The sequence below is a fragment of the Ctenopharyngodon idella genome, chromosome 4, assembly GCF_019924925.1.
Source record: "Ctenopharyngodon idella isolate HZGC_01 chromosome 4, HZGC01, whole genome shotgun sequence".
NCBI lineage: Eukaryota > Metazoa > Chordata > Actinopteri > Cypriniformes > Xenocyprididae > Ctenopharyngodon > Ctenopharyngodon idella.
This window is the reverse complement of record NC_067223.1, coordinates 15072746-15097278: the sequence shown is the minus strand read 5'-3', so window position 1 is coordinate 15097278 and position 24533 is coordinate 15072746. Positions and strand designations below refer to the sequence as shown.

The window sequence follows — 24533 nt, the reverse complement described above, 5'->3', positions numbered from 1 at the left end:
AAATGTCCCCAGAAGGGACATTTCATGAGCTATGACCATTGTTCTCTTGATTTAGGCATTTAACTCTAGATTTCTCCAGAGAAAATGTTCACTGGATGAACGAGTCTGGCAAATTAATAAATTTAAATATCATTACTAACTTCATTGATGACATCTCTATCATTCTGGTGGCAACAGAAAACCACTCTTGATGCCACAGAATTGACTCATTAATGGAGCACACTGGCTTATGATTGCAACCGGTGCCTATCTTAATTAAAGTGCTAAACATCTCGGACAGCGCGTCCACCCTGCAGAGACACAGTAATTTAGACCTTGGCCTTGATGGTGCGGCCCTATTGATCCCTCCCTGTTATCACGACCTAAAAACGCTTTGTGCTTCACTCCCCCTGATCAATAGAAAGCAAATAGGAGCCTTTGCATCACTTTCATTATCCAAATGCTTCTGCATTACTCCCTCTTATAAGCCTTTATCAAGCCTGATTTGAAACCTCTCAATCAAACTTGCTTTTATATTCTCAGAACCCAAGGGGGCTTACTTTGTAGATCTATTAAGGGAACTTCGCCAAAATGCTCTCACAAAAGGAGAATGTTCAAGGTGAAGGTGCTCTCAAAAAACTTTACGGCTCCAAGAGGCCATCAGAAAACATTTTAGTTCTCAGGTCGACTGTTATGGACTCTGTCTTGAGACATCACTGCTCCACAAGCCTTCAAAGAAGATCTGTTTATAAATGATTTATCGCTCCCTCTTTGTCCTAAAATACGTTTTGTGACTACTGACAGATCCCTGCCTCTTCCCAGAATTCTTTACTGAACTGTTTGCCTTTCAAAGAGCATGTCAAAGGATGAAGCCAGAATTCCTCTCAATGTTTAGCGTGAGCTTCCTGACTTGGCCCCTCGAACCCTGGGGACCCTTATGAATTAATTTGCTAACAGTCAAGAGTGCTGGTATAGGGTCAGTTCTGCTGTTTTTATTATTATTAATGTTATTTTTATTTTTCATTTAATTATTGTATCACAACATGAAAGGCAAAACCTGAAAACCTGGAACTTGACTAACACTTGATCAATGAACATGCCAGTTTTCACCATTTCCCTGAGGGAAGATTTTCTTGACAGTCAAGGGTTGTGTTTGAACACTGCTGCATGGCAGTTTTATGAAGTGAGGAAATTTAAGCTTCACTACCAGCATTAACTCAGAAATGTAGCATCAGCTGAACATGGCTCCAGCTCATAGTCATCACTCCATCAGTAGAGTAGAATTACCGTGGCTCGCCTTTGTTTGGGTGACAGTGAAACAAAGATTGAAACCATTTAAAATGCTTGCGCCTCTGCTAAATTATGCATTCATCAAATCAATCTGCATAGGAAACAATCTGCATAATATTCGTAATGAGCATTTAATCTCCTGTAAAGTTGGGTTATTACCATATTAATGAATAAGTATTTTTATACAATTCCATCCATTTGACTCTCATTTTCCACATATCCTCCTTATTTGGTGTTATTTTTGTTAGTGGTTGGAGATGAGGGAATTGTGGTTTTTCAGGTCACTGAGTCACTAAGAGAAGATTTTTAGTTTTAAATCACTGCCTGACATTGTCATAGTTACAAACACTTTTTTTTTTATTATTATTAATTGGTATTCACAACAACTTAGACTACATAAAGTAAACCCTGACTTATGGTTAAAAGCCAACCCTGAAATATGGTTAGTTTCCATTTAAACACGAAACAAAGTTGCATTCACAATTCAATTAATTTTAGATGCATTGCTTTGATGACCATTAAAATCAACATGAATTTAAAATAGACTTAATAATATTTTGAGATTCTTCATTGCATATTATTCAAATGTTTGTCTTTGTAATCATAAGATTTAATTTAATGATGCATTTGCATCATTAGTTTATGCTACTGCTGTAAATAGGGCTGCCCCCTAATAGTCAACCAAATTTAAATTAGTCGGTTAGTCGCAGAAAAAATTCACGCAGTCCGTGATGGACAGATGGAAACACGGCTGGTCCATGTGGTAATTCCAGTATGTTGGGCAGGAAATCCAAACATTCGCCTATTATTTATCGACCTAACAATGGCTTATCATTTGAAACATGTAAGTAGTAGCCTAACATTTGCCACTTTTCATGGTTGCTTGCTTTAACGTTAACCTGGATAAATGTGCCCTATTATTGGTGCATATTCAAGTGTTTGTGCAGATAAACCCAGAGGCACCGGCCCGATCATTTGCATTTTTTCTGTTAACAACAGAAAGAACTTAAAATACTCCCGATATTTTTGGTCATATAAGTGTAAGATAACATTTGAAACTGTAAAGGGTCTACTTTTATTTGTGTAGACTCACAATAACAACAAAATTTTGTGCTTTTGTAAGATAAAGGACACAAATGGTGCACTTTCTGCCATCTCTGGAAATGTCTACTTTTAAATTAACCAATTCAAATCGAAAAATTCTCTGATTATGTAATCTGCATTTTTCTCTATAGGCGTGTCCTCTATACTGCATCTTTGTAGCTGACACTGACTCAGAAATCACTAGTTTATTAATAAAATATTAAAATGTTCAGACAATCTCCACTCTGTATTTTTCCGATACATTTGTATTACTTTTGCCGGTGTGTTGCAGCAAGCTTTATGCGTGTGCTTGAGCATATAATCTATAATCTAAAGGCTCAATATAATGGTTTGGTATTTCTCTGTATTGGATAACAACGTTAGCAATGTTACATATAATATTCTTTCTCAGCCCTGAAACTCAAACCATTTAAATTAATATCATAAAGACACTACTGGCTTAAATGAAAGACTACTAGTCGACTAGAAAAATCTTTAGTCGGGGGCACAATTCTAAAAATCTTAGCAAAATTGGGACAAAGACAAAACACATGAATCTCTATTTAAATACATCCTCTTCTCTATTTATTTTTCCTTTGTTTACAGCATCAACCTTCCTGAAGCAAGCCCTGGAAGGAGAGTATCCCAAACTCTTGAGGCTTTACAATGAGCTGTGGAAGCGACTGCAGCAGTACAGCGCAAGCATACAAGGGGCACTAGTGAGCAGTGGTGCAGGTCTAGATGTGGAACTGCCAGCATTAGAGCATGATACTGAAGATCTGTTCACCCGGACCAAACCAGACTATGAGTGAGTACTACCATGATGCATGTACACTAACTCTCCAACACATTTGTTTTCATAATTCTGCTGTAATTATTGAACGATTTGATCAAGTTTAGTCTCATACAGCAGTGTTCCATGATAAATAATAGTTTCTGCCAAAATACAGTAGCTGCTACGATGATTCTTATTGTTTTTTTGTTTTTTATGACAGTGGTGGCTAAAACAAAACTACTAGAGTTTTATTGTAGCAACAGTAACTGTTATAAATATGGTATTTTCGAAGGAATTGATTTCCATGGTACATTTTTTTTTTTTTTTTTTCAAAGAGAGCCAAACTAATGCTTTGTTTTTAGTACAAAATGGCAACTATCAATCACTGAAATGAAACATGCTGACTGATTTAAAATTTTAGGATGCTAAATGCAAGCAGTCAAACAGAAATGCCATGATTTCTCATAATAAAAACGAGAAGTTCATTATCTACCCAAGCCATCATCTACCTAATCATTCCTGGTGGCGCAACAAAGATTCTGCCTACCCGCAAAGTGCTCTCAGAAGTGCTCTCATTAATCAAACACCGTTTCTGCCTTTCACCTGAATGGAGAGATGCACTAGAAAGCAAAGAAGCCCTTCTACTCACAGACACACTGTCAAACAGTCTTCCCGAGTGCATCAACGTTTCTGCCACTACTCTGTTCAAACACCCAGATCCCATAATTACAATTGTCCCCTGAACGGCCCACGTTTTACGCATAGTTGCTCCTATCGCATAATACAGCTCAAAAAATCTTGTCAAGATGCATGGCATAGCTGACAACCAGCAATTAAAGCCAAGATTATTAGAGCATCTCGTCAAAAACTAGCAAATGTCACGGTGATGTAAGGGGTAAACTGTTTTCTTTGTATTTTATTTTGCAGAAATTCAGTAGATCTATATTTGGCTCACACAAAATACCTTCTTTGTGGTAGAGTTTTGTGTACTGCTGGAAATGCAATATTGAACAGCATTCGCTGAGTTAAGTTTAGAGTGAATGAGAGAATTGAAATAACGGAAGTTACAATAATGCTATTGTTATGGAGAAATCTATCATGTGTTAATTTACTGAGCTCCTTTTGTCCTGCCTTTAATAGTCAGGTTCATTTGGTTTTTAGATTCTGACATTAATGACGCTGTTTCTCTCAGCCCGTTTGACTGTAGTGTCAAGGTTTCTTCTTAATTAAAAGTAAGCGTGCATAATTTATGATAATGAATGACTTTTTAACCTCTAATTCACATAATTTGTCCAGTTTGTAATCATTATTCTCAATGGTGATTGTAATTACTGTAATATAGTACATTTTACTGTATTAAAGTAAAAATACTAACTCTGAAGTGTTTTTTTTAAATTTAAATTATCAAATAATATTCTAAAATACGCCTAATTTTCAGACCTTACAGCATAATGAAACGTTTAATGAAAATGGTAGCCATTGGGGAAACAGTATTACTTCAGTCATATCTCAGTTATGCAATTGGTCAAACAAAAGAATGATTATTGGAAATTAAGAAGCTGTCAGGCAGGAGAACTCATTTATTACAATGGCAAAATCAAATGCTAGGGGCTTTGATCCCTACTGAGATGAGGAGTGTAAGTAGGCTACGGTTTCATTAAGTGCCATTCGGTACTTTTGATTTAGTCTAATTTGTAATTATCTCTACGGGCAGGCCTCTGATTAAATTTACAGATTTAGGTCAGTGAAATTTTATACATACACACAGAGTACATGTCACGTGTTTATCAAAATAAAACCATGTACTCAGAATACATAAAGTGATAATAGTTTGATGACCGGAACATTGGAGATGACTTCAAAGTACAACAACTGCCAGAAAACACTTTGTCTTTACACGTTTTGTCATTTACTTGTTTCACATATACTTTGTGAAGCAAAGGAATAACTATTTTGATATTTTTTTTTTTTTTTTTTTCTCCAGTCCAGAGAAGGATCTGAAGGATTCTCTTCAGCCATATGAAGCAGCTTACCTCTCCAAGTCTCTTTCCCGCCTCTTTGACCCCATCAACCTTGTTTTCCCTCAAGGGGGCCGAAACCCACCCTCTAATGATGAACTGGACAGCATCATAAAAACAATAGCCAGGTACACCTCCAAAATGCATAATACATTGTAACTTTGTCATTATACTGCCGTCTAAGGCCTGGGACACGCTAGACGATTTTCAAATCTTAAACGATTTTAGAAGATTCATCTGGACCGCGAGACCACACACCTGTCGATTTGTAGTAACATTTTCTCAGTGAGACGAGATCATAGGAGACTCGCTAGATCAAACTTGATTGAGAAGAAAAACAAATGGAGGACGATCAACGTCGTCAGCTGGTTCTCCTGGTGTGAGTTTTGTTTTACGGGAAGAAAAACAAAGGAGAAAAAAGAATATGGCTGATATTCTTTCTCAATACTCCAATTTCGTGGCATGTTTGTGGCTGCCAAGTTTCAGCTATAGAAGCTCGCAACATCCGGTTGGTGAAGCTTGCTCGCTCTCATTGGCTATCACAGGTATCACGTCAGAAGCAGCCCTATCAAGAGTCGTAAATATCAAACATGTTTGATATTTACGATTTAGGCTCGTGCGGGCTCCAACGCGATCAGGAGCAGTAAAATAATTGTAATGACACCACAGAATTGAAAAAAAAAAAATAATCAGTTGCGAGTAGCCTCGAATTGGGCCACACCCCCCAGATCGTTGGGGGTTGCAAATCTGGCTCAAAATCTGACTTAAAATCTTCAAGTGTGTGGCCAGCCTAAGATAACTTATTTTGGCCAAATGTTAAAGGGTAAGTTAGCTGATTTTCAACCAGCTTTGTATTGTTACAATGTCAGAAGTATATGTAAATTAATAATATTTCTCCATGTTACCTGCACCCAGATATCCCTGTTTATTTGTCAGCGAAATTCAAATCAACAAAGAGGTGGTGCCAAAATCAAAAGTGTATTATGGGTGTTGAAGTTTTTTGGCAAAAGGGAATGTCACAATTTCACCTGCATAAACAGCCAAGTTTTATTAAAAGCCCATCTTGCCAGTGGTGAATTACCAAGGAAGAACTGCATGTATTCTTGATGAAGGCGGCAATCTCAATTGATATAATAAACAGTCCAATCTATTTACAGATGGAGAATTTATGGTGATTAGATTAACCATAAGCAGACTACTGACACTGTTTTTATTGACTTTGTTGACAGTTGATCCTGTATGTTGTTTTTGCATGTTAGTGAGCTGAATGTTGCGTCAGTGGATTCCGGCCTGACGATCGCAGTGGCCAAGAACGCCGCCAAGACGGTGCAGCTCTTCTGCGTCAAGTCAGAGCAGCTGGTAAGAGACACACAGGGATAATGAGCTAGGTTGAGCGGGGAGGCTGTCTGCTCTCATGCCCCTCAACCCTGCCAGGGAGGTGACATACATGGTTGGCGAATGAGCTCATTATGAGAGCTGGGGAAGGGTGGGGCTCGTCTCAACAAGCGTCAGAGAATCAGTGCACCTGCTGAAAGCCGTGACCTGGACAAGAGGCAGGGAAGATCCTAACATGCCTAGTTAGAGGTGCTAGTTGCTTTAGTCTATAAATCAGGCGAAGGTGAGAATACGGAGTGAGATTGTGTCAGAATACAATGCTTGGTCAGTAGTTGCTCAACTAACAAATAAATACCAGTAATTGGATGAAAAATTGGTATGCAACACAATGTACTTCTCGTTATTTTGTAGGCGTTAGGTGTCAAAATGACATCTAAACTGTGTGCTTCTCTTATCCTGAGGTATCAAGCGTGGCTTGAGTCTCCATCTCATTGTAAATAGTGACCAGTTCCCCAATGATCATCCACATTGAGTTACATAAAGATAACAGACGTCACAAACTTTTCAGTAAGACCCTTAATCAATAAATCAGTAGATATATCAAGTTGGAGTTGGCTACAAAGCTGATCTAGCTTTCCGAGAATGAATCCTTTAATTCCTTAATCAGTTTCAGTTCAATTTGTCCTGCTCTCCAAAGATTCTGCAGCTGACTTAAGAGATAAGACAAAAAATCATTTAAAGATAACATTAAATCTAAATTGATCCTATTTACTTTCTTGAGGGGGAAAAAAAACATTTCATGGTAATGTAAAACCTTGATCTCAACCTTAATAGTTTTAAAATTGTAATTTCCAAGCCTGGAGAAAAGTCATGGAAATATTTGTAGCAAACATAATTTTCTTGCTGTAATTTGCTCTAAATATTTCATCATTTAGAACAGGGGAGCCAACTTGCTGGTAATGTTTAGCGATCCTAAACTTGGTTAGGTGGTTGAGGTGTGTTTGATTTGGTTAGGCAAAACAGTAGCTCTCCATGAGCAGATCTGAAATTATTTCATTGCCTGTAAGGTCTCTATCAGGTAATTAATTCCATTTTTATCCTACATTATTTCTTGCTAAATATTGTATTTCACTCTGAACATTATGTAAGTTCAGTGTGTTTCAAATACTGATTCATGTCGTCTTTTTTGTTTATATGTTTGATTTCTTTTATTTTCCTCTCAGCTGTTTAAATTGCCTCTCAGCTTTAGTGAAATGACTCAACTTGCTCATGTAGGTCTATCTCCATTCACTGTGAGCTGGAGGTGTGATTGATTGTGCCTGGCCAGGGAGGGTGTGATTGGATTAGTCCGGTGTCTGTCCTCGAATCACTGGCCCACTGACTCAATCTGTCTTATGTCAGCAAGCAGATGAATAACGAGAGTTTGGTTCTGTTCTTTCCTTCAGTACAGATGTGTGCGATGAGCCATCAGAACCCTGTGAACTCAGTTCAAGGTCAGTTCAGAGCCAAACCTTGACCTTTCCTTGGACTTAATTCAAGAAATGATATCATAGTAGCATATTGCATAAATCTCTTAAGCAGGCCTCACAATCTAGAGAACAAGAAGATCTCCAAGACACAGATGGATTCTTTTTGATTAAACAGATTAACACAGGCAGCAAACAGACTCCATCAGTTAATAGATGGATATAAATGAAGACAAAGTGAAGGACATTATCTCTATTGACCTCCCATATCCTTCCTGCTGTGATAATGGAACGGGACTGAAACCACCTCTGATACGCAGATTTACGCAGAGTGCACTTGCAGGGAGCATGATTTCTGAAACATGGCTAAAATTGCTGCCCAATCTGCCATATGGATGACAGCTTCAGGAGTGCTTCTTGCATCATATAAATTCTCTGTTTAATTAATCCAAGCTGAAGCCAGTGTCCTGATGATGCACATTGTCCTTGTCCAATCAGATAATGCAATTAATGCCAGCTTTCTTCAGTAGCTAGGCTGAGAAATCCTGTATAGTTTTACAATGGGCGTACCCCTTATGGACATTTATGGGGAAAAAAAGGGGTCAGTGTTTGTAACTTAACTAAAAATTTTATTTTTAGCTTAAGTGTTTTTAGTATAACCTACTATTGTTTCAAAAATGGAACTTGGCTGTAGTTTAAAGGGTTAGTTTAAGGTTAGTTTAATTGCTTACCCTCATGTCACACCTTTCCTCTTTTCATTCATCTTCGAAACACAAATGAAGATCTTTTTTGATGAAATCTGAGAGCTTTCTGTCCCTCTATAGACAGCTACGCAGCTGACTCTTTGATGCTTCAAAAAAGTTCATAAAGAGATCAAAAAACTAATCCAGATTGAATGTAGGCTTTTATTCACATATAAACATTGATCAACTCACACATCAGTTGTGGTAAATGGAAGCTCAAGCATGTTTGCTTGATGTGCAAGAACCAATGAGGTTCATTCTCATGTGTCACACGGCACGTTTGAGCTTCCACAAGAGGTTTGTCCTCACACGTCAAGCAAGTTCGGTTGAGCTTCTGTATATGTTTGCTGATCAATGTTTATATGTGAATAAAAGCCTAAATTAAATATGTTCATCATATAAAGCAATCAAGTCTCTTCAGAAGATTTTACACTAAACCGCTCAATTCATATGGATTAGTTTTATGATCTCTTTATGAACTTTTTGAGGCGTCAAAGTGTCAGTTGCATAGCTGTCAGTGGATGGATGGAAAGTGCTCGGATTTCATCAACAAAATCTTCATTTGTGTTCCGAAGATGAATGAAAGTCTTGCGGGTTTGTAACAACATGAGGGTGAGTAATTGATGACAGAATTTTCATTTTTGGGTGAACTAACCCTTTAACTACTTTAGCTTAGCTTAAAATAGCTTGTAACTTGGCAAGCTACAGTTTTAAAGTAGCTTCCTCTAATCTGGTTCAGCTATATGGGAAATATTTGACAACAGTGCTCTTCTCTGAGGATTACAGAGGTATGATGTTTTTGGTCTTCAGGCAGACATAGGGTTGCACAACAGTTAATCTCACAATGGTTCATTACTTTATTGGACTGCAGATATGCACCGGAGGCTACGCTTTATTTAACATCAGGTGTGAAGGAGCAACCCACCTAGAATCATGACTAGTGTTACTGCACCTCACTTGGCATCTCCACACCTGCCACGGGAAACGTTAATTAACTGTTGCCTTTCCATTTTTAGACAGTTGCCATGGTACCCCCACTGCCACCATCCTATGTGGCTTTTCCTCGCAGACGATGTGTGATATTTTTTCCCCCCAATTTTATTTCCCCAGCCCCCAACCTTTGATGAGAGGTGTGATCTCTTGGAGGCTGTGCTGCTTTTTTACGATTTCGACTTTGAGTTGTTTTGTCTGTGGCGGTTGTTTGTTTATGTCAGGAGGCAGCAGTGCTGCACGAATATGTGTTTGTGTGCGGTGGTCCGCTCGTGACGAAGACAACCCTCTGCTTGTTAGTTCCTGTGGTGTGGCACTAAGCAGGGCAAATCCTTCTTCTTTTTCCTCTCCTTGTTGCTCGCCCTCCTACCCACAATGCCACCTGCTTTTGCCGTCTGAGCTCCATGGTGACGCCCGTGTCTCAGCATGCTGACCGCTGTGCCACCACTGAGCAAAGCGCTTCTGATCTCAGACGAACACTGGGGCATCTGGGGAAATTAGCGGTAGCCTGTGGTCACCTCGCTTTTGATGTTGACTCCATGATTATTTACTCAAGTCTTTGGTTGTGACACGTTATGTTGTTTAATCCCTCTTTCTTCTCCCTTTCTTCTGTCTTCTCACTTTCTCTCAGCTGTGTACGCAAGGGGACGCCAGTCAGGTGATCGGACCCCTGACAGACGGCCAGAGGAGAAACATCAACGTGGTGAACTCTCTTTTCCGCCTGCAGCAAGCTGTGGCTAAAGTAAGAATGCCGCCTCTCATTCAAGACACTATAGTTATTATAGGTTTAGTTCACTCTGCAATGCAGGATTTTGTCATTTGTTCACCCTTGTGTTGTTCCAAGCCCATATGACTCTCTTTCTTACACGAAACATTCTGTGGATGATTTAAAAGAATCTTTATATGCAATTAAAGGGAATGGGGTAGCGTGTTCAAGCTGCAAATAATCAGTAGAAGTACTACAAAATTATTCTGAAATATGTGCAACATATCTGAATATAGACAGCTCCAAAAGACATTTGAAAGGTGTGGTAAATGGGAAGATCAAAAAAAATTCTCACACATAGCTATGATATAGCTTTCATAACACTTGAAATATAGTCCACAAGACCTAAGAACTACTTATGCGGTCCATGTTTGTTTTCAATGTATTGTAAAGAGTTTTCTGGACATTCTCCAAAACATCTTTTTGTGCTTTTAGTTCTAACGGCATGTGGTGATTTAATAAATGTTTTGCCAGAACGTGCTTCCCAAAGCTGTGTTTTATTAACAGATGTTCATAAGAACACACTCAGCAAGATGCATGAAATCACTGCTCCATGCCAAAGAAAACTTTTGTAGGTATTCAAAAATAAGAAGTTATTATAGAGTCCTGCAGTATTATAAAACTCCTCTATGTGCAGGACACCTGTCTATAAAGAACATGGCTGCAGTGCCTTTACTCAGTCTTTCCTCAGGAGAGAAACTTCCTTGGGGAAACTGCAGACTCATCACTAGTCATATCTGTACAATATGAGTGGTGATATTTCACAAGTGGCTTTTTAAGCACCAGATGATGTAGTTCCCGGTCTGCCCCATTAAAAAAACATGACAGCAGAAGCCAAAGCTTTTTCCTTGCCTATGTGATTAATAAGGTAATAAAAAAAGATTACTCTATGATTAAATATTTAAACTGGAGGTGATCAAAGATTTACTTGTGTAAAGTGAACCCGCTTGTTTCAGCGGGATTATTTTTTTTAGGGTCTGAACTGTGAGTAAGGGCAGGAATTATGGTTTAAGGGCTTTAAACGTTGGATGATTGCTGACTTTGGGTTATTTACAGGTTATATCCGGACTGGGCACCTTTCCTCCAGCAGCAGAGCAATCGCTAACAGCATCTTTAGAGGTAAAACAAAAACAATAAGATCCCATTTACACCTGGTATTAACATTACTAATGAATATAACAGTGATCATATGAAGCATATTCATATAGCTTCTAGATTAAATTACAATATGCATTCTGCTCGAAACAACATGTATGTGGTTACATTTAAATTCAAGGATGTGTTTTTTTTTTTTTTGCTATATGAACATGCAGTGATAAGCTGACAGTAAACAATATATAGTATCCAAATCAAAGACAAAATACAGTTAAGACCAGTCACTGGAGATGCATGCTAAAAACAGGGTGTAAATGATGCCTAACTGCATATGGTCTCATCATTATCTTTTTATACATGTGTTTTATTTAAACATCAGCTCATATCAGGTTGTAACGAATCCACTGAAGTGCAGTTTATTCCAAAATCTAAGAGTACAAAAACAAAACAATGACTTAAAGGGTTAGTTCACCCAAAAATGAAAATTCTGTCATTAATTACTCGCCCTCATGTTGTTCCAAACACGTAAGACCTTTGTTCATATTCGAAACACAAATTAAGATAGTTTTGATGAAATCTGTGAGCTGTCTGGTCTCTGATAGACTGCAACACAATCACTTTCAAGGCCCAGGAAGGTAGTAAAAGACATTGTTAAAATAGTCAACGTGACTACAGTGGTTCAACCTTAATGTTATAGCCAGATAGTTCACAGACTTCATCAAAAATATCTTAATTTGTGTTCTGACAATGAATTAACGTCTTACGGGTTTGGAATGACATTTTTGGGTGAACTAACCCTTTAAAATGCTTTTCAGCAACAAGTGCACTGCACTATTTATGCAGACAGTGGTGCATGATACACCGTTAAGCTTTGAGTATTTGTTTATGCATCTGTGATAGACAGAGATTAACAGGTGAGCACATGGGACAGTGAACAAAGGGTCAGAGATGCTGCAGCCGCACACAAAAACATACAGAGACTGAAGGTGGTTTTGGAAGGTAATTGGGTAAACATTGAGCTGCTCTGAATTCATCGGTCTTTCCCCTGAGGTAAATTGGCTATCAGATGAGTAAACTGGTCATTCTCTTCCCCTTCATCTCTTTTAATGAAACCTGCCAGCTGTACAGGATCGCATTCACTCTATAACCCCTGATCTTTAAGTGTAAACACAACAGTCCAAGGTGAAAACACACTACCACACTTTACCACTTGCTGTCCTCAGAGTTGGGCACGCACTCTCCTCCCATTTAGGGCATGTCATCTAAAAAACCCTGTCCCAAATGGTTCACGTGATGTGGACGTACAGTCTTGTGGCATTCATTTGCACATGACCCATGAAGTTCACAAGACCATGGTTATCAGAGCGTCCATTTGCCCCGCTGAAAAGAGTACAGTACTACGTGTCAAAGACTTGTCCCAAATGAACTTGGACTGACTTGCACCATCAAAGTGTAGAACTGAAAGGCATGAGGGTGCTATTTAGGATAGGACATCATCCTTCACATTTCTACTCCCAGTTCCTCATCACATCAAAGTAGGGACTGCTGTCTTTACATCTATTCTGAACCAGAACACAACAATGAAACGAGGCACCAATACCTCCCAACCTCCAGTTGGGCAGAGAATTACAGGAAAGCTAAATCTGCTGAGTATGTGCCTACCAACTTTGTTGTAAAGGAGTTTAGGAGGAAGAGATGTGCAGTGGAGATTTGCTCTTTATCTCCTGCTTGCAGGGGATTTTGCCAATGACCGGTCCTATTTGGTCAGAGAGACCTATTGGGTTTGCATTGATGTCGCTCAGAGATGGAGAGTCAGATAAGAGCGTAGGACGAGGGGAGCCAGCTGCCGTGACACACGCGATGGTCAGACTGATGTCCCATCAGTAAATGTCAGGCAATCACATGGGAGGAGGAAGAGCAGGTGTTAGTGCATGTCGCCATGCTACCGTATGAGGAAATACTATACAAACCAATGACCTTCAAGAAGAAGAAACTCTTTCATACATGTTCAATAACTTCATTCTGTCATTCTATCTCTTGTTGTTTAATTCATTCTTTAGTTAACTTGTTTTTGTGTCTTTTGCAGGCAGTTCAGGCTCTGATGAGTAGTGCTGTTCAGCCCCTGCTGAATTCTGTTTCCGACTCTGTCGAAGCAATACTCATTACTATGCACCAGGAGGATTTCTCTGGGTAAGCAAACAACAAACGCACTGTTACTATAATAATACGCATTGCTTTGTGGATTCAGTACACAGTATATGCTGTATATATTGCAAAATTTCAAAAACATACATGTGAAACTGCTCAAAGATAAACAGTAGAATGCTGCACTGTTGTTAAAGGGTTAGTTCACCCAAAAATTAAAATTATGTAATTACTCACCCTCATGTCGTTCCACACCCGTAAGACTCAGTGGTTCAGAGCACCAAAATCACATGATTTCAGTAAAGGCTCATTACGTCATAAGTGTTTTGAAACTTCAATATTTCACGTGACTTTGGCAGTTTGATATGCGCTCCAAACCACTGATTCGAAACAAAAGATACGTAAAGTTTCGAAGCTTCATGAAGCAGTGTTTTGAAATTGTCCATCACTAGATATTGTTGAATAGTCGTTATTTTGTTATTTTTGGCACAAAAGAAGTATTCTCATTGCTTTATAATATTAAGGTTGAACCACTATAGTCACATCAACTGTTTTAAATATGTTTGTAGTAGCTTTCAGGGCATTGAAAAATGGAGTGTTATTGCTGGCAATGCAGGCCTTACTGAGCCATCGGATTTTATCAAAAATATCTTAATTTGTGCTCCGAAGATGAACGAAGGTCTTCCGGGTGTGGAACGACATGAGGGTGAGCAATTCATGACATAATTTTCATTTTTGGGTGAACTAACCCTTTAAACCATTAATGTCCAGTTATCATCTTGGATTTTAATATAGTTAGTTTTATTTTTAATTAAATGTTGTTTTAACTTTTGACTGTCATATCAAATGAGTCAAAAAGGATGATGATAATGATATTGCTCCCACTTCATTTATCACAGGGTTCCCAAACTTTTTTGTCAGCCCCTGAGATTTTAAGTTATTATTTAAATCATTTAACGTCACATTTGCATGTTCACAGTTCTCTGATGTTGATATAATATTACTATAAGTATTATGTTTTAACTCGAAAAAATAAAGACAGAAATATATCACTGTTGTTAATTACCTTTGTACTGTAAAATAAATTAATATTTGATAGTTATAATGAAATGTTGCATGCTACACTCTGAAACATGCAGAACATCAGACTATACAGTTGTTTAAAGGATAAGTTCACTTTCAAATGAAAATTACCCCAAGATCTACTCACCCTCAAGCCATCCTAGGTGTATATGACTTTATTTTTTCTGATAACAATCAGAGTTATATTAATAAATATACTGACGCATCCAAGCTTTATAATGGCAGTGAATGGGACCAACGAGTATGAAGCTCAAGAAAGTGCATCCATCCATTATAAATGTACTCCACACAGCTCCGGGGGGTAAATAAAGGCCTGAGCTTCATATCAAATCTTGAACTAATCCTTTAAATTGCAGCCTTTGATATGATAATTGCACTAATTTATATTGCTATAACTCCCTGCAACTCACAAACTGATCAACTAGTTGTCCAGAAAAGTCGCAAACTAGTTCGACTTTTGGAAATGACTCGCACATGCCGTGGAGCTCCAGCAGTCTATCCGACAGCTGAAAAGTGATAAACCTAACACTCCAGTTTTAGTCCATTTTCAGATATATATTTGACCATTTCAAAATAGCACACAAAACAAATGAGAGATGTCAAAATTGGGATTTATGGATGTACAAAGATTGTGTTCTCCCCTTTGTGGGCTTTTTCTCAAACACTAACATGGCATTTGGGATTGTGTGCCCTGTTTAGTCTTGTTGAGGGTAGTTCTGTGATCAGGTCTCTAAGCTCACCATATTTTAACAAAAATTGTTTCTTAAAGCAAGAAAGTGTTGTCAAATTTCTTTACCATTAAAAAAAAAATGTAGCACTTCACTTTTATTAAGTTTGATTTCACAATGCTACAATGAAAGGGTGATGCAATTTAATACTAGTTGCTAAATTTGTTTTGCTGCAATTTGACATTAATTTTACTTTTTTCTTATGTTCAGTCTTTAAGCTTTACAAATCTCCATTCAGTTATGTGTTGAGCTGAAAGACTGAATATCCATGATGACAAATGAACACCCTCATGATGCAGGGATATACATGTGTGTTTTTGACTGTTATAAAGGACACGTTCCCTGAAGAGTCTCTTCTGCATTCATCTCTCGTTGTCTCTTGCTCTTTCTCTCATTCGTTGGTCTGTGTGGTCCAGTGAATACAACAGAGGGTGATGTGCCAGTGTTTGATAACATTTAAACCATCACCCTTATAATTCAGCGAGGCTTCTTTTTGTCCACATCTCTCGTTCCCTCAGGGCCACTGGAGTCAGGCTTCGTGGACTTGTTTTATTTCTGTCCCTGCTGCAGGGCACTCCTGAGAGAAGACAGCAGAGAAATAAACATGCTATAGAGATGGCTTTGTCCAGAAACACCCTCAGTTTCACCCTGTCAGCGGCAGCCGCTCAAAAGAATTTTCCTTTTAAAAAGCTAAAAGGGTGAATCTCACAAAATCAATGTCTAAGTCATATTTTACTGTAAAATGTAAAATTTAAACTATATTTTTCGAGTATTCATATATTGTGGCTGTATTTGTTGTACTGCCTTTAATGCATGCTGTTACAGTGGTGAGAATCATCAAAAAAATTTAAAAGATGTACAGACACATTTAGGTAATAAATTAATTGTGCTTAATCATGCATGAAAATAATGGTTTTAATTGCATCCTAATATACATTAAGTGCTTTTTTTTTTTTTTTATAAAGGTAAAGGGTTTTGAACTACAACATGTTATTGTGAGATTCACCAAAAATGGCTTTTTATGTGTAAGGAAAAACATCAGGAAAACTGATCGTCACTTGCTAAAAGGCATTAACACGACCTTCGTTTCTGACATATTGTGTGTGTGTGTGTGTATTTCAGCAGTTCCAGTAGCTACACATTTATGATATTGATTATGTGACACAGAAAATCAATGGTGTTGCTTGTAGCTGTAGTCTATGATCACATTACAGGATTACAGTACACTGCTCTTGTATGTGTGCCCCCAGTCCTCTACCAGTGGGTCGTCCAGACGTGCCATGCTCGCTATACATGCGTGAGCTCCAGGGCTTCATCGCACGCGTGATGAATGACTACTTCCGCCCGCTGCAGTGTCTGGACTTCCTGTACGACAGTACAGAGAACATCGCCCAGCGCGCCATCACCCTTTTCATCCGCCATGCCAGTCTCTTGCGTCCGCTAGGAGAGGGCGGGAAGATGAGGTTGGCAGCCGACTTTGCTCAGGTGAGGAAAATGATGGTCAGCCTTCCTTATTCGTCTCTCTTTCACAATCTAGGGGTCTTCCTCCTTTGGTGCTGGGTTTTAAAATAATTCAAATTTGGGAATTCATCATGTTGTTTCAAATTCGTATCCAACTTTCTTTCACCCATGAAACAAAGTAAAGGGGAACATGGGCTGTCAAGATCCAAAATGGCAAAAAAACACCATAAAAGTGGTCCTTCTGAAGACATTCTTTAGCTTTCTGTGAGAAACAGAGCAACATTTAAGTATTTATCCACTGAAAATTCACTGTCAAATATATTGCACCTTTAGACCAAAATTCATTCAAAAGTGAAAATTCTGTAATTATTTACTCACCCTCATTTTGTTTCAAATCCATGTTCAACTTTTTTTTTTTTTTGTCCATGAAACAAAGTATATGGGAACTGTGGCTGTCAAACTCCAAAATGACAAAAAAATCCCCATAAAAATGGTCATTCTTAAGTCATACGTCAGGGTTCCTACACAGTTTGGAAAAGTCTGGAAAAGTGTGGAATTTGATTGTAGTATTTTCCAGGTCTGGAAAAGTATGGAAGGAAAAAAAAAAGAAAGTTTTTTCAAAAATATTTGTTTCCAGACTATTTCTTCCATTTCAGTTTCCTGAAATATAAAATTAAGAATTTCTAAAAATAAATCTATTATACAAGCATAGTGATTTCAAGGCAAAAGTTTAGTGATCATTTAGTGATTGTCAAACACGACTGAATGAATTCAAGGTGCACATTTTCATTACGCAAATTGTCTTTACCATAAGTCTCTTTTGAACTTCACTAAATGAATGTGTGTGTGCCACTCAAACCAGCAACACATCACAGTATCTAACGATTATTAGAACAATTAATCGACTGATTATTTCACTGGTTAATAAGTTGTAAGTTGTTAATTAGTAAGTTGAATGATTATTACATTGTAGTTGCATTACATTGCCCCACTGATCAAACCGCGTTATTGCAGGCTCTAAAAATAATGAGCTGATAATGAGTCATATGAGCTCAAACGACTACTTTTTGTTGTCGATGTAGTCAATAATGTCGACTAATCATTTCAGCCCAAGTTATAATGCGTTTTAGGTTTCTTCTCATCATGTAAGAACATTATCAATTTGAGAAAACCAATGGGAAAATTTCTGAGAGAATATTTACAGATGTTTGTACTATATACCAAATATAATGCTGTATGAACCATTTATGTTAAATAAGGTCTGAGTAATCTACAGAGAGGAAAAGTGTGTACGGAAAAGTTTGGAATTTTGAAATTGAAAATGTGTAAGAACCCTGATATGTTAACTTTATGTGAAACAGCAAAATTTAAGCATTTATTCACTGAAAATTCACTGTAGCTCTCAAATCAAATATATGACGCATTTAGACCAAACAATTCATTCAAAAGTGAAAATTCTATAATAATTTACTTACACTCATGTTGTTTCAAATCCATGTTCTTTTTTCTGTCCATGAACCACAAAGTATATGGGACTTGTGGCTGTCTAGCTCCAAAAGGACAAAAAAGAAAACAACAACAAAAACACCATAAAAGTGGTCCTTCTGGAGCATGTGTTAGCTTTCTAAGAAACAGAGCAAAATGTAGCCTAAGCTTTTATTCAAAGAAAATTCACTGTAGCTCTCAAATCAAATATATGGCGCCTTTAGACTAAATGATTCATTCAACTCTGAAAATTCTGTCATCATTTACTCACCCTCGTTGTTTGAGATCTGTATCATCTCTAAAACACAAAGTATATGGGACATGGGGCTGTCAAGCTCCAAAATAATGATGTCTTGAATGATGTCATACATTAGCTTTCTGTAAGAAACAGCAAAATTTAAGAATTTATTCACTGAAGATTTACTGTAGCTCTCAAAAGCCGCGTTTCCACCAAAATTACCTGGAACAATTTATCCCAGGAACTTTTTTTTTGCCCCAGACCTGTTGCTGTCTGCGTTTCCATCGCGGTCTAAAGTAACACGAAGAAGAGTCTGGTGACGTAGGACTGCATGCGACTTTCCAGTTCCCACTGGATTTTGTTCTCCGCATGTAAGTTTAATAAAGCCTGAACCTCGACGTCGGTCCATCGGTCGTAATTTTTAAACTCCATTGTTGATTCGAATAACAAACAACTCTTACTGCACGCACTGCAACAGACTTTTAAAAATGGTGGTTAAAATAAAATGCTGCGTAGAGTCAACCATTCAAAATGCTGCTTGAACTTAACCAATCAGCTTGTTCAGCGCCAAAGTCCCACCCCCAAAAGCTCCTGAACTTTGAAAAAGTACTACCTCGCGAGCAGGGACTTTCTGAGGAGGAAATTTTTACCCCAGAACTTAATTTAGACCCTGGTTCCTGCGGTCGAAACACACAGAGTACCACCCCAAAGTCCCTACTTCCTGCGGTGGAAACACGGCTAAAGTAAATATATGGTAACTTTAGACACATCAGGTTGGCACCATGTTTAAGTTTCACTGTCAAATTCTTATGTATCTATTTAGAAAGCATTGACTCCCTCTTGAGCAAACATCCCATATGTATGTGTTACAGATGGAGTTGGCCGTGGCTCCCCTCTGCAGACGGGTGTCAGACTTGGGGAAGGCGTACCGTCTCCTGAGATCTTTCAGGTGAGTCTTTATTTACAGTCTGGATGATGTCAGGTGACTTCATCTTCCTGTCCTCGACTGACTGCACGCAGCTCTTGATGTCACACACTCAAAGAGTGATTCTTTTGTGTGTATTTCTCACACAAACGCTCTCAATTTTGTGTTATCCTTTGTTCTCATCCTCCCCCCGCTGAGACTAAGAGGTCGCCTGGAGTCTTCCCTCTAAAAATTGCTGTTAATTAACGGTGAGAGAGAGAGAGAGAGAGAGAGAGAGAGAAAGGAAGGTTATTAATGGAGATGCTCGTCTGATTAGCTGAGGAGAAGTCAGTGTCAAATTATGTCTGGATATACTCTAATGCTCACCTTGCATTGCTCCTTTGTTGTTTGGCTCATAACAGCTCCACGTTCTTGGTCTTGGTTTATTGGTGCACATTATTTCAAATAAAAAAGTCTTCTTTTGTAATCTTTCATGAGGATACAATAACTTGCTCCGCCATTTAAACGTCTTTCAGTTTCAGACTCTTTGCATAGCTGCATTGTGTGCACATGTGACAGCGATGCGTTAATGTTTTGTTTCTCGCTGTTGTTGCAACAAATGCTCATTTGCAGAAGTTGTCAGTTATGAACTGATGTCTCATGTTAAGAACACCTTAACTTTCAGGTGTACTGACAGGTTTGATTCAGGCAGCTTGCAATCTTGGTACTTCCTCCAGGCAGTCTAATAAACACTAGTGAGGTCTCACAGGACAGCTAATCAAATTAAACGGAGCGGCTGCCGTGCCTGGATCCCTCATGAGCAAGGACCGATTCCCCACTAGCAACTTTATTTTACTCAATGTGCGTAAGCATGCAAAATGTTATCTGACATCCACTGGGGAAAGATGTTATTACAAAGAGAGCCATAAAGTAGAGATATAATTATTAATATGGAGATATTGTTCTTGTTTGATCACACTGTTGTGGGACCGCAGATGGGAAGTGATGAAAATTTTGGCCTGGACTGAGGGTTCCTAGAAATGGTTCAACTTTTCCATATTCATAAGCTTTTTTGATTAAATATAGCGCCCTGACTAATACACTATGGGGACATAGTTACCCTCTAGACATGGGTGCTTTAATTTGGAGTTGATTCATGAAGGTATCTTGTGACTCTTGTGACCTTTCCTCTGTTGACTTGAGCTGCACATGAAAAAGATTTTTTGCTATGGAAACATCACGATTATTAATGCTGTCATAGAGGCTAGGGTTGTCATTACACCATAAACATATCTTACGATACTATACCAGCTGAAGTATCATGATACTGTGCAGAATTGTGTTAATTCATAATTCAAATCTACAAAAGACCAAATTTTCATAAATACATAGATGTAAATGGAAAAAGATGTATTTACACTGACAGTTTAATGCTGCTCAGAGGTGGTATTAATGCATTTACACTGCAATTACAATTGCATAATGTTATGAGAGTATCTTAGTATTGCGGTATTACAATATTGCGGTTATCGCAACAGCCCTAGTCACTGAATCATTCATTCAAATGATTCATCCAAAATGGCTGATTCATTCAGAAATGAAGCAAGTGACTGTTTTTATGAAGTGCACATTGAATCATCGACTTGCTTGAAAACATGGATTCATTCAGAAATGAAACCGCTGTGTGTTGCTCAGAAAAGCGTAACAGTTCTGCTTTGTTTAGAACTAGAGCAAAAGCATCAATATTGACAATGATGTGTCTACATTTTCATTTAATATTAACTTTTTGTTCATTGATTTTTGATTAATATCACAAACAGCACTCTTGCTTGTCATATCGCTAAACTATATCATATTATACATATAGAAAACAACAACTCATACATGAGCATTTTTGCCCCAATATCTTGACATTTTTGACTCTGACTGGAGGAGAGTCCATATATTATAGCATATAAATTCAGTTATAATGTTAAAAATCCCATTATAAGGATTGAAATGATTGGTAAGAACCAAGTGCAAATGCTGATATAGTGATGAATGGAATTGTATTCGTCGTTGCAAAGATGGTTCTAGAAACTAACCATTACACATGTTCCAGAAGTGGTAAAATAAGAAAAAGACAAACTGAGAGAAAACATTCTTATATAAAGATATTATGATGTTGAATGGTGATGTAATTTTTAAAATCTTTTCAGTCCCTTTCTCCTGATATACCTCAGTGCAAACTGGAACTGGAATCCGACGTTTTTTTAACTGAAGCATCGGATAATACTCAATTAGTGTTGTCAAAAGTACCGACCACAAAACCAAATTGATGCTGAAATTTTAAAAATGTGAGCGCTGTTGAGCGGATTCGTAAACACCTCTGATTGGCCATTGTGTTCACAAGCTCAACAGATATGTCTGTGATTTGCTACAATAATCAACGCTTCAAAAACCTGTTGTAAATAGACATCAATGACGTTCTTCATGGAGCGCTTACACAGATACACACGGGAGCATTTGAAAGCAAGCGTCTATCAGCAAACAGGTCCGCTGAAAGACGCCTGCTTTCAAACGCTCCTGCTTTCAAATTCAAACACTTCCGTGTGCTTTTAAAGGCTGCATTGATCATTGTAGCCAATCACAGACATATCTGATGAGCGCGTGAACACAAAAGCCAATCAGATGTGTTTACGAATCCGCTCAAAGCGTCACATTTTTCAATTTTCAGTACCAACTTGGTATCGCGGTCGGTAATTTTGACAACGCTACACTCAAAAAGGTGCAAATTCTGCACAGCCTTTACTACTCAGGGCACAGCAGAATGGCAATGGCACTCAAAAAGATATATAAATACAGTGGCATCACCAGTGTTTTGAAGCTTTAGTAACGGTATACCATGCAACCCTAGTAGAGGCCTTCGGTATTTGGCGTCCTTGTTAATGTACTCACTGCTAGCTGATTTACAATATTACTTACCGCAGCTTTTTGAGAAGAGCTTTTACTTACCCAAGCGATCAGATGTACAATTTTCAGCTGTTGAATGATAAAACGTTTTCCATTTATGAAAATAGCAGTGCAATTAAAATGATTCAAAACAAATTGCATAATGTAATTTCTCATTATCTTGTATTCAAGCACACAAGCAGCACAGCACAAGCTGTTGAGAATAGGTGTGCTTTTACTTACCTAATCGATCGGATGTACGATTTCTGGCTGGTGAACAATATAAAAGAAAAGCATAGTCTTTCATTGTTTTTCATTTATGAAAAATGTGGTGCAATTAAAATGACTTATAATAAGATTCGCAATATAATAAGAACTCATTATATTGTATTCATGCACTGCACAAGCTGTACTTACCTCTGTTGAGAAGAGGTGTGCTTTTACTTACAAAAAAATCATGCATTTTTGGCTGGTGAACCTTAAAATGCATAAAAAAATGCATAGGCTTGCATTGTTTTCCATTTACTGAAATAGCGGTGCAATCAAAGTCTTTTAAAATTAGACTCTTTACGATCTCATATTGTATTCAAGCACTGATTTCAATGAAACTGGGATTTTTTTCTGATTCTGAAATATCATTCTCATCTTGTCAGCAGTGAGCAGATAACTGCTACGAACCCGCTGGAGGACGTCATTTGAGCTCCACTTTAACATGTCACAAACATTTGCTGAATTTTATTGGACATTTTTTCATATGCACCTACCTTCCAAATCTTCAGCATTCATTTCAGGCTCTAAATTACACCCGGTTTGAGATTTGCAGTGAATACGAATATATTTGTCTGTCTCTGTTTCAGGCCGCTGCTGTTTCAAACGAGTGAGCACATCACTAGCAGTCAAGCGCTGGGAGATTTGATTCCATACAGCACCATATTGCATTTCCTGTTCAATCGTGCCCCGGCTGAACTCAAATCACCACATCAGGTACGCACACACACTAATGCAGAGAGATGGAAACCTCTTGGTTATAGATCCTCAAGGATTGAGGTTTTAGGTTCAGGTGTTAGCCAAGCAGGAGGTTTTTGAGGTCAAATCCTGTTTATTATGCCCTTGAGCAGGGCAATTCACCTCAAGCTGCCCCATCGTGACTGTCCCTGTGATTGACCTACTGTAAGCAGCTTTAGATAAAAGCTTCTGCTAAATGACACATTTCATTTTGAGTGCTCGGACTGGAAAAGATGAAGATATTTTGAGCCATTTTATAAAATGAGGGTTCTCTAAAATAGCTTTAGCATGGGCGGATTTGTAGAGCTCTTATGTAGCACTAATACAGCTTTCTCTTATAAACAGAGAGCGGAGTGGTCGATCTCTCGCTATTCTCAATGGCTGGATGACCACCCATCAGAGAAGGATCGGCTCACCCTTATTAGGTAAGATTCATGGTTTAAAATTGCAGCTTCAATTGGTGGCTCCAATGCCACCGCTTTTACAATAAACCTTCCCAGTGACATCCTCTGGTGGAATACTAACGCTCGTTTGCTTTTTAACATGGTTAGTAGTTTATTTTTCTCCTCTTTGACCCTTTATGTAACATATTAGTGTCATTTAAAAACAAACTAGAAATGTCAGGGTTCCCACAATCACAGGCTAACATGTTTTTATCTATTATTTTATAGAGATTGCATTTAGAAAGAGCAATTTCTTCCTAATAAAATTGATGCAATTCATATATTTATGTATCCTACTAGAAATATTTATATTCACTATGAAAATACCCATGATTTCTAAAGATTTTATTCATTTCCATAACTTTTTATCAGACCTGGAAATCAGTTTTAAAATTCCCTAATATTTCCAGACCTATAAAAATCATGGACATTTCTTAAGTTAATATACATTTTTCTAGTTATGCTCAGCTCTAAAATATTTCATTGGCTAGAAATTGCATTTTGTGAGTGCAAAGTGTATAAAATGATTTTTAATATTCCCTAATCATAGAAAAATCAAAGGTGTGGGAA

The 24533-nt window shown here is 37.9% G+C and overlaps 1 protein-coding gene and 1 long non-coding RNA gene across 3 annotated transcripts in view; one reads left to right on the top strand and one right to left on the bottom strand.

Moving 5' to 3' along the window:
• cog5 (component of oligomeric golgi complex 5) overlaps positions 1 to 24533 on the top strand; it is a 74672-nt gene that overhangs the window by 49355 nt on the left and 784 nt on the right. Inside the window, exons 12-21 of the mRNA XM_051892461.1 lie at positions 2959 to 3160; positions 5112 to 5273; positions 6405 to 6504; positions 10311 to 10421; positions 11502 to 11564; positions 13627 to 13730; positions 16747 to 16981; positions 19553 to 19629; positions 23373 to 23499; positions 23866 to 23945. Of these exons, the coding sequence (XP_051748421.1) occupies positions 2959 to 3160; positions 5112 to 5273; positions 6405 to 6504; positions 10311 to 10421; positions 11502 to 11564; positions 13627 to 13730; positions 16747 to 16981; positions 19553 to 19629; positions 23373 to 23499; positions 23866 to 23945 (1261 nt within the window). The remainder of the gene's footprint in view (positions 1 to 2958; positions 3161 to 5111; positions 5274 to 6404; positions 6505 to 10310; positions 10422 to 11501; positions 11565 to 13626; positions 13731 to 16746; positions 16982 to 19552; positions 19630 to 23372; positions 23500 to 23865; positions 23946 to 24533) is intronic.
• Positions 16989 to 19537, bottom strand: LOC127511557 (uncharacterized). Of its 2 annotated transcripts, XR_007930064.1 has the most exons (5): positions 18903 to 19537; positions 18714 to 18820; positions 18433 to 18503; positions 17336 to 17536; positions 16989 to 17219 (listed from the first exon to the last, which is right to left on the bottom strand). It is a non-coding gene; the product is annotated as an uncharacterized LOC127511557 (long non-coding RNA). The 2 variants fall into 2 exon arrangements; XR_007930063.1 differs by having other exon boundaries at positions 18714 to 19537.